The sequence below is a fragment of the Columba livia genome, chromosome 6 (assembly GCF_036013475.1).
Source record: "Columba livia isolate bColLiv1 breed racing homer chromosome 6, bColLiv1.pat.W.v2, whole genome shotgun sequence".
NCBI lineage: Eukaryota > Metazoa > Chordata > Aves > Columbiformes > Columbidae > Columba > Columba livia.
This window is the reverse complement of record NC_088607.1, coordinates 18,806,418-18,817,122: the sequence shown is the minus strand read 5'-3', so window position 1 is coordinate 18,817,122 and position 10,705 is coordinate 18,806,418. Positions and strand designations below refer to the sequence as shown.

The following is a 10,705-nucleotide window of genomic DNA, read 5'->3' as shown; positions in this document are numbered from 1 at the left end:
TTCAGCTATTGTTGCAGCCTGCACATTGAGAAGTACAGTCTCTGTAAAGGGCCGGGGAAGCTCTTCCACTATTGGAGATATGACCTGATGGCCAGTATTCAGTATCCAAGATATGATGGATCTTCTCAGCAGAGGAGGAAGCTGCCAATTTCAGATGCTTTTTGTCAATGCAACTCAGCAATACAAACCTGCAGGATTATACTGCAGGGCATTTGTTTTGCCAGGGAAATATTTACCCACTTTTCTACACTGCAGAAACACCTGTTAGGCAGATTGGGATGGTGGGGAAGGAGGTTGTGCTAAAATCAGCTCATGGAAAGGATACATCAATTACTCAGATTCAGTTTTCATCCAGTTATCTATTTATAGTTTATATATGCTATTTAATAGTATCTAACTATTTCATCAAATGCTTGTCCTTTCCTCCCCCCATTACTTACTGCAGACTTTGCCTCCCCTCACCAGGTAGGGGTGAGAGAGAGCTTAGCAAGGAATACAAATAAAAATGATGGGTGCTAAGATGGAGTTATGGCATTCTCCTGTGCCCATCCTGCCAGGCTGCCAGTGCAGGCGAGAGAGATTTTTCTTCCTTGCAGGGAGCAGTGGGTCGTTTCTCTCTGAGCTCCCCGGCTGTCGCCGGAATAGCTCCCCAGGAGGAACGCAGCCCTTGGGCGCTCCCGGCTCGCAGCGCTGAGCAGCAGCCCAGCACGGCGCTGCCCTCTGGACCAGCGCACCTGGTGTTCCTCCTAACGCACGCCCGAGCGTGTGCTTTGTGCCCTTTCCCTCCCCGGCTTGGGCTTGCAGACATTCAGCTCCTGATCTGATCCTTGTCGAGTCAAAGCGTCTGTTGAGCACGACCGGAGGAAGGATGCAGAGGCGGAGTGCGGGATCAGCGCTGCTCCCTGAAAGAGGCATATTAATAATACTGATGCGTGGCCAATTAGCAGAAGGAGTCAGGTCCAGCCCTCGTGTCTGCGTGTTAGTGATTTATCGACAGTAATTACCGAGGCACTTAATGCCTAGTTTGGATGAGAATTAATTCGAGGCCGGATAAATAATGCATTAGGGTTTATTTAGCCCCATGTGAAGCTTCGCCCATGAGCCAGAGCTGAAGTGGCTTTTGCGCGGAGCGCGGCGATGCGCGGGGCGGCGGCTGGGGCCGGGACCGGCCGCTAAGGCTGCCGGCAGTGGCGCGCCCAGCCGGGAGCATGCTGAGCCCCAGGATCCGGCAGGCCAGGAGAGGTGAGTGTGCCTTCCCCTGCGGCTCGCGTTGTGCGGAGGGGACCGTCTGCCGGCACGGGGAAAAGTGCCGGCCGTGGCGGAGACCCTCCACCCCTGCCCGCTGGTCCCCCGAGCTGCGGCCGCCCCCCGGCAGAACGAGGCTGCTGCCCCCCTGGCCCAAGCCGGCCCTGGGGAGGGCAGCAGGAGTGAGCGGCGCTTGCGAAGGCTCGGAAAGAATGAAGCAGGGAGGAGACCTGTGCTTGTGTTCACCAACGTCGTCTGCAGTGTCAGGTCAGAGCAGCAGGGATAATTCAAAAACTGTACTCCATTCTGGACTCGATGGAGCATTTGCAACCCTGGGGTGGCTGCTAATGCTGTGCTTCTGATGCCGAAATTCACTATAGCAGCCGGTGACAGTTGTGGCAAGTTTACCTGCAGCACCTTGGAGAGGTGGTTTGCTGTAGCACGGTATCCCTCCAGGGATGGAAGCAGGAAGTGGGGAAATCGTTCAGTATGAGCTGTGGGCAAGACAAAGGAAGGAAGGAAAATCTGCCCTGAGTTTACAACAGCTGCTTGGAGCAGTCGTTCAGACCTGTGAGGTGTAGCATGCAGTGTTTGTAAAGTGATCAGCTAGGGCTGAACACAGCCGGTGTCCCCACTACTGCTCGCCTGGAGGAGATGCTTTGGCAGGGTGTGATCTCCTGCTGCAGCACCAGTTCCTCATCTGACATGGCATTTGTTGAGCATCGTTACCATTTGCAGCCTAATGACAGTCTCAGAGGGCTATCCTCCCGCCCATCAGACATAGGCTAGGTTAATGTCATTTAAGAGCAGAGGCAGTCAGAAAAGTATGTAAAGAATAGTTCTTTCTTCTGCCATGCCCATATTATGTAATAGGAAAGTGTCACTGGTCCTGGCTGCTGTGATTCTGAGGCAGATACTTCCAGCCGAATGTCACTTAGCATCATAAATGCAAAAGCAGTATTACACGCTGAACAGTCTTTAAAATACCAACATCCCATTAAATAGCTGTTAGTATCTTGGAAGAAGCTTCCTGCCATTTGCAGGTGTCAGGATCAGATATGTACAGCCTCACCCACAGTAAAGTCGTAAGTACTTATTTTTTAGTTACACAGTTTTGTAGAAGTTCAGGATGACTTTCACAGGTGCTGTCTCTTTGCCATCTCCCTTTTAAGGGGTGTCTAATCTCCTTCTAGTCTTTAATGATGAGCTATAAGTTAAATGATGTGACCAGAGCAGTACAGGTAGTCTGTGTCAGAGCAAGGAGCATAGGCTCTCACAACTGCATGCCTGCCATTCTTCCACTTTCTTCAATTAATCTGGAAGAGACTAAGTTTTATATCAATATATATTGAAGTCTAGTTATGGGACAGATATTATTCTAATCCCTGTGGGGTACTGATGCTTGGGGAACAAACCATAGTGTACATTTGTGATTCAATTTCTATTTACAGCAGTATATGTCATCCTCTCAAGGTTTAGCTGTGCAGTGGTACATTTATTTCTGAGTGAAATTAGAACTCCTGAAAAGAGCTGGCTCAATGGCTTGAAGTTTCAAACTTCAGAACTTTTCTGTTTTTGCAATGCAGTGCAAAGCATTGGTAACCTCTTACAAAGGTTACCAAGTAGGGCCAAATCCTGCAAGGTTCTTCTATAGCTCTTGTTCACAGGAGCTCTAAACAGGCAGTGCCGAAGATACTAGATGCTTCTTGAAGGTAAGCATCCCACCTTGCGACACTGAGCTGGATGTGAAATGGTAGTTATGCTCCCTGGACTCTCAATTGAGATTGCTAATGAAGATTCACATGGTAAATGGTGGGCAAGCAAACTACTGAGAGGGCTAGAGAATCTCTTGCTGATGGTTAGCATCAACTAAGGCAGAAGATCTGCTGTAAGCTGCTGCATGAGTTTGGGGTGACTTCTCAGGGTAGTGGCTGTTAGCTCTGCCATTAAGGACTTGTTTGTGTAAGGAAGGCAGCATGACTCCTCTGAGCAGACAGAATGAAGAGAAAGGGCAAGGAAAGATACTCCGGGTACAGCCTGTGATTTCACTTGAGTATGATGGGAGGCGGCAATAAAGTGGAAGCTAGGAATGTTCATATATTTGGCATAGAATTCTTGTGGTTGAATTACTCAAACTACCTTGCACATGTGTCCAGCTCTTTGCTTCAGGCTCCATGCATCTGAGTAAATTGGAATGCTTTACCATCTCCTCTTGTATTTCCAAATGTCTACTGAGAATGTACCTTTAAACCTTCACTTGAGATGTCTGATGCTGCCATTTCTATTTTTCTTGTGGATGGTCCTTAAGAAAGCTCCTGGATTTAAAAACATTCAGGCTTTTGATAATGCTTAGTCTGGACTTCAGCCTGACATCTGGGGTGTAGTTCTTAGTATCTCTGAAAGGTATGGTAGAGAACAAAGATAATTTGCCTTAATGGAGGTAACTGTCAAGTATAATGCAATCCTTGCTGTTCCATCAGCAAACTTGTATCTGTAACTCAGAAACATGAATTCAGAGGTACATTATGTTTTTGTAAGACATAAAAAGGTGTAAAATCTCACAAACTGAAAATCTTCATGTGCATAAAGGTGTCTTCTGGAAAATCATTCATCCTGGCTAGGTCTGAATGGATCTTGCATTATTTTTTCATCTACAATGTCTGGTGTACAGCATTTGGCAGAGTACAGGATTCTGAAATAAGTGGCTGCATGGAAAATATATATTTTCACATTCTATGTGATGGAACATAAAAATGCTGCCTTCCAGAGCAGAGGCAAGAGAATTTTCAGCATGGAGAGCTCAGAAAGCAGTTTTCAGACTACATCCTTCAGTCTCAAGGAATATATTTTTGTTTCATTGTTTTTTAATAGATGAAAAAAATGAAAAAAAAAAAATTCTCTTTGGTTTGAAAAGTCTCAAACAGGCTATACCTGTTCAGTTGCATGGAAGCTGGACTGACTACAAGTTTATGCATTTGTTTTTAATAAGTGGTGTGCTGGGATTGCCCTCTATAGCAAGAAAATTAGCCTGCTGTGACTTGGTAGATTTGTTACAGTACTCCTGTCTTCAGTACAGTCTGTCTCAGTTTTATAGGTGTCAAGAAGACACCTTCGCTCCATACTAGAACTTTGTACTAATGGGTGTTTGACATTACAGAATTGTCTGCACTTTTCTGACCTATTATTTCTGTTTGACATCATGCTCAAACATACGATAGAGTATGTGGAAAACTTTCTTCACAGTCATAATAATTAAAATTTTGTTTCTTTCTTTGATTAAAACTTAGAGCCTGGAAAAAGTTACAGGAGACATTTTGGCTACCTGGTTTGCTGCACACAAACTGGTTTTACCTCAGGTATCTTTCAGCGTGGCTGTAGTATAACATAGTTATTTCTCCCTCTCTTTTTTTCTTTCTCTGAAATTTGTCATAATTCAACTTTAATGAAAAGTGGGCTTTAACATACTTAAAACTTTTCTAAGGATAGTGTATAGTAATGCTTCCAGAAGGGACTTTAGAGGGTAAAGCACTATTATAGCCCTCTGGGATTATACACATTCACAATGTAAGCTTCATGTGCTTGCAGTGAGGACAGCTAGGTTTTAATATTCAATGTCTTTGCAATGGTGTCGTTGTATCGTCTTTGATTACAGGAGCATGAATGCCCTATATTTAAACTGCTTACTTATGGCAGTAAGCATATGTCATTGCATCTCTATCAATCTGTCCCAACAATTTTTCAGCTGCTTGGCTAAATCCAACCAGATTTGAAAGTAGAAAAGGAGTGTCAATATATATTTGACTCCTGTAAACTCAAAGAAAATCAGTGGCAGTGATTTCCCTATATCTGTACATATAGGGAAAACTGTCACATAGTACTCAACAGAAAAATGTTCTGAAAGATAACGCCCAACTGAACATCCAAAAGACACATTCTGGCTGTCCTATAAGAGCACACATATATTCAAGCCAGCTAAGGGATGTAGGAATGTATTGGGTCATCAGAGATGTGGAAGGAACTAGGTATTTGAGGAAGATCAAGAGATAGTATTATGCAAGTTTGGGAAATACATAGGAGAACTGTGGTTTGTCTGGTAGAAAAATGTGAGGCAGTAATCAGTGGAAATCCAGGCTTCCTTAATTCTGCAGAGTAAAAGCATATTATCTAATAAAAAAGCAAATGACAGTTGTGAGAATTACAGTAATACACTTTGGAATCTACATGAGCATTTTAGGGCTAGAAGTGACTTTTGAGATAAATCCAGTTCTCACTTACTGTACTTGGTTATGTCATGAAGTACCTCAAAATAAACAAACCAGTATTCCTTTGGGATTAAAGTAGGTGGGAAGATATTTTCAGTTCACGTAATGCTCTCCAGTCACTAATGGGTTTTCAGTTCATAGGACCAGAATAGAACTAGTTCAAATCAGAGCCCCTTGAAATACATATGTAGCATAGCTATTAGTGCCCTGCCATTAACTAGCATTCCTAGTGATATGCACTGTTGTTAATCTAGACACCCCTGAAGTTGCCAAAGTCACAACACATTGTTATTCAGAACCGATAATTTTATGTTAATCCATTACTTAGAAGACAAATAATTCACTAACATAGTATCTCAGAACTTAATTCAAAATGTATTTGCCTTTACAGACGCCACGTTTCACAGGCAACATTTACATTCTGTGGATTAGGGAAATACTCTAGGCCACATATGAAGTCCATGGCAGAGCCAGGACTTGAAATGAGTTTCCCAAAGTTTAGTGTACATAAAAAAAAAAAAAATTGGATTATCCTTCTGTCCTATTCAATAGCTTCTCATTGGCCATTTTCTGTCATCAGAATACACCTGACTCTATAAAAACTCACTAGTTAAGAACAGCTTAGAGATATAAATGTAATGCTGCAACTTTATTTCTCGAGTAAATGGAAGGCATCAGCATAACAGGATGAACCTACTGGCATGAAATTGTGGGAGATGCCTCCAGGAACTCTTTTTTCTACTAGAAACATAGAGTGATTTGGATCATTCATCTAGAGATTTCTTGTCTAAAGGAAATGCCATTATTAATCACTTATTCAAGACAATCTTAATCACAGCACAAGGCTATCAACCAGTCTTGGCTTTCAGGAGTTCTCATCTATCCTGAGTTTGTCAGACTCAGGAATAATCTCTGATTATGATAAATTACATATAAGGAAACATCAATTAGGCGTTTTTAGACCAGTGAAGGTGACCTCTGACTCTGTTAGGAGATGCTGCTTGTTCGGACTCATGTTTGGCCTGGCCAGTTAATAATTCTTCAGTATCACTGATGCATTTCACTTTCCAGGAATTGGACTTAATCTAAAAGGCAACCACACAACCCCAGTAGCCAGCACAGGTAGCAGAACAGCCTGTACAACAGTCAGAGCTGAGAAAAGGCCCAGCAAGGGAACAAAAAACAGTGGTTAAAGGAGATCTCAACAAAAAGAAAAAAAAGAAACAATGTGCAACTCAGTTTGTGAAAAAGGACATGGCAGAGACCATGAATTAGGAATGGTGAAATAAACACATTCGATAGAGATCTAGAGGCAGCTCAACAGTCCTAAGTGCACACAGACTTCTCTGTTTACCAAGGCATCAACCCTCCAGCGTCTGGCTGTTTTCTGGGTCCTCTGCAGTGAGGAGGTAATCCTGCTGTGCCGTGCACTGTGGGAGTTCACTGACATGTTTCTATTTTCTTCTGGCATTAGGGAGAACCAGTGACACCCATCTCCTCAGCTCCTGCCATATTAACTCTGTTAGCAGGAGCCAGCACCATGCTGCTGGAACAAGTCCTGGACCTCAGAGACTGCTCAGTGCAGGAAGCTCCTCAGGCTGTGTTCCCTTCAAAATCATGCTGTGTGAAGCATCATCTCTTCACTAGTCAGTGAAAGGCAGAAAATGTGAACTCTCCCATGTGTCTAATCCCTCTCATCAAACCACAGCTTAGCACCTGCAGCCTCTTAGCTCTGCAGAGGAACACCAAAGCCACGAGAGCCCCACACTGCATCTGTGGTTTGAGGGTCTGATGTTGCACACAGCTATCCCAGAGCACATGGGAAGCCAGCCCCTTGGCACCTCCACTTACCAGACAAATAATAACATCCAGCTTGTTATTCTTAGAACTAAAGAAAACAGCCCTGGAGCTGTGAACTCCTCCAACCTCTTTCTTCAGCCCCCAGAGCCCACCAACATCGCTGGGAGCACACCTGCACCTGGGGCAGCGAACAATCAGTCTAACTCACTGCAGCTGGCATGGTAGAGCCACCATTCACAGGGATCTCACCTGTGGGGAAGAGTCACTACTCCCTTATTTAAATGAGTGATCCTTTAAGGTGGAAGAGTTGATTTTAGTAACTATTTAAAGCATGATGTGCAGGAGTTGAGCTTTAGAAAGGTATGTGGGTAAAAGTCTAGGATCAAGTGCTGGTAACTATGATTTGGTTCATAGCCCACAGTTTGTGAGCGTGTGGAGGAAAGGGTCTGTGAGACCCTGGGGAGAAGGAAGTAGGGGCTTTGCCTGTGGTGTGGCTCTGGGTTTCATCTCTTTTGCTTTGGAGGAATGTGAGATAATGCTGCTGAGTTTAAAATTCTAAGATAATGGTACAGGGGCTGAAGAGGGAGCCATTGGGGCTGGAGTTTCTGCACTGCTGGATTAACTGCCCTGAAGGCAGCAGGAAGAAATGTGCCCAGACTACAGGATAAAGCATGTGGAACAAGTGACCTGGCTGTCCTTTCATACTGTGTGCAGTCTCAGGGAGGTGAATGAAGCATGGAATTACTTGTGCTCCTTGGCACCAGGTCAGTCTCCTGGCACTATGTTGTTTTAGTGTAGGAGTGTGTGGCAGTGAGCTGTGTTATCAGCTGTGTGCTGTGATTACTTTGTTCTGTTGTCCTGGTTCAGTGTTTCTGTGCATATAAAAAAAGGTCAAGGAAGTTATATTTGTGGGATTCTTCCAGAGACGGGTTCCAATTCCCAGTTGTGCTTTTAGGTCTGTCCTGTGAAGAAGAACTGAGGCTGTTCAAAGGTGTAATAATATCATCTCTGTAGAGATGTTCCTTTTTTTCCACGTGGAATTTGTGGTGCGCTGAAGTGCTGTTCTTGAGAACAGTAGCTTTTTGTCCCTGTTTGAAGGCTCACGTGGGAAATCATTCTCCTTAGGAAAAGCCCTGAAAAGTTTGCTTATCAAACATATGCAATCTGAAATTGAAATAATGAGCCATGGCCTCACCTCCTGAGGAAGGGGGAAGGGAAGGGGCCTTGAGAAAGAATAGTAATTCAGGTCGAAGGGTAGCAGGACTGCTGGGAAGAGAACGTGTGGGGAAGGAATTATATATTAAAAAATGAAAAAGCCATAGGGTCTCTAATTACTTGTAAAACACCCACTGAGTGAGGGTGAAACTGGCAGGGTTGTGAAGAGCACAGTGGAAACATTACAAATGCTAACACCTCTCTCCCGAGAGGCCAGCTGCCAGCTACTTTTAGTGCCTGTCTAAATGTATGCCTCTTCATTGCAAAGTTACTACCAGAATTAGGTGTTGTTTTTTTTTTCCTTGCTGGCTTTCCCTTTACCTTCATGTTAGCTAATAGGCAAGCAAAGCAGTATAAATAGCTTAATTTCTTTTCTCTAGCTTTCTCCATTATGGGCAGAGGTAGTTTGAGGCAATGAGAAAGGTACTTGTACCCTGCTGTGGGGAGGGAAGACCCTCAGCTTTTGACCTTAGTAGTTCTGAGAGGACATGGACCTGTGTCCTGGAGACAGGATGCTCCTTCATGAACAACTCTAGTGTCCCAGTCTATCTGGGCTCCTTTCTGGGGATATTGGTGCATCTTCTGCTACAGTGTACAGCTTATGTCTTGTCAGAGTCCTTCAGGCTGCCTCAAACTCTTTGGCTGTAGCTGAAGTGTGTTTTTTAGTAATTCTCTTGTGATTCAGATTTTCTTTCATTTCTCTGCTCTTTCTACTCAAAGGCTGTCTGTGTGGTTGATGTGGGTTTTTTTGTTTGGTTGGTTTTGAGTTTTGTTTTTAAACAGAATGTGTCTTACCTAGGTGTAAATATCTGACTGAAACTTCTGCCTTTCAGGTAAAGGCCAAAAGATATTTTACCCTGTATATATAGCTAGTTTCTAACAGCAGTCATCCTTAGTTTGAGAGTGAAATTGTACTAGATTCTGTTAGATTTCAGATTTATGATTTTGCCTTCAGGAATGCAGTTGTTCTCACAGGAGCTTAATAATATCAAGCAAATATTTGTACTAACAGATCCTTCAGACTGTCAGAATCTTTTCTTGACAAGCCTACTGGCTTTGGTGCATGCAGTCTGGTATCCCAAGCGCTACAGAAAATACAGGTTACTAGACAAACATATGTGAAGCTAATCATCTCCTTGCTTTCCCTTTAGTTGGACAGTAAGGTTACAGAACTGCTTCCAGTGAAATGCATGTATGGTTTCTCTTGGGGAAAAAATTATGGGTCTCAAGACCCCTTTAATTTTCTTCAGCAAAATCTGATGGGTGGCTGTGAAAAATTATTTTCCAGAGCAAAAAATGCTTTCATATTTTAATTTTGTCTAAAATAAAAACAAATCAAAGACAGGAAGTAGAACACAACACATGGTTTTGCTCCATAAAATGTTCTGAATAGACAGGCGTAGCTTTATGGAATAGAATAGAGCATGGCCTGCTCTTTTGATGGTTTTTCTGAATGTGGTGAGTGCCATGCAGGTCACAAAATGTAAGCAGGCATGTGGTTGTGTAGCACCCTTTTGTTTCTGTGGAGATTGTTGCTCTCTTTGGCATGAGGGAGCTAAAAGCCATTGTAAATCTCTTTTAACTGATATCCTTCTAGTTGTTTAAATACATGTTATCACCAATCACTTCAAACATTCTGGCTTTAATTTCTTTGCTTATTATGTTTCAGGATGATAGATTCTCAGATCGTGTTGAGGAAGTGTCTTGGTTTCATTTGTGCTCCCTGGCTGTGGTATCTTAGCAATCAAATCCAAACACAAATACAGATGTGTAATGGACATACAAACAAAATCTAAACCAAGTATTTTATTTCCTACAATTTGGTGAAAGAAAATGCAGTATCTCTTTTGAAGGCATATGACTCTTGTGTTTTCAGTGCATCCATTTTTGAGACAAAGTTTGAATTACATAAAACCACTGAGAATATTGTTTATAGTATGTGAAACCACTTCACTTTGTGGCTAGCACTTTAAACAATGACTATATCAGAAATAATATGTAGTGTCACTATGTCATTAGACTGAAGAAACACTAGAGCAAAGTGCCTTCACTGTAGGACAGTTTGTCAGCTAGAATCAATTATAATGACTATTGATTTAAGCTAACTGCCTATGAAATTTCAAAAGATTGCAACTTTAATTGATATTGAATTACATTGAGTTGATTGATTTCCACATCCTTGA

At 42.9% G+C, this 10,705-nt stretch overlaps 1 protein-coding gene across 5 annotated transcripts in view; it reads left to right on the top strand.

Annotated features, from left to right (window-relative positions):
* Positions 1-652: 652 nt before the first annotated feature.
* ARHGAP22 (Rho GTPase activating protein 22) overlaps positions 653-10,705 on the top strand; it is a 141,133-nt gene continuing 131,080 nt past the window's right edge. For 2 of the 5 annotated variants that reach the window (XM_021284489.2, XM_021284449.2), the window contains exon 1: positions 7,695-8,071. In XM_021284489.2, coding sequence (XP_021140164.1) covers positions 7,954-8,071 — 118 coding nt within the window. In that variant the 5' untranslated portion in view covers positions 7,695-7,953. Of the gene's footprint in view, positions 1,243-7,691; positions 8,072-10,705 lie in introns of those variants that run through there. The other 3 variants (XM_065067358.1, XM_065067356.1, XM_065067357.1) reach the window with 3 other exon arrangements.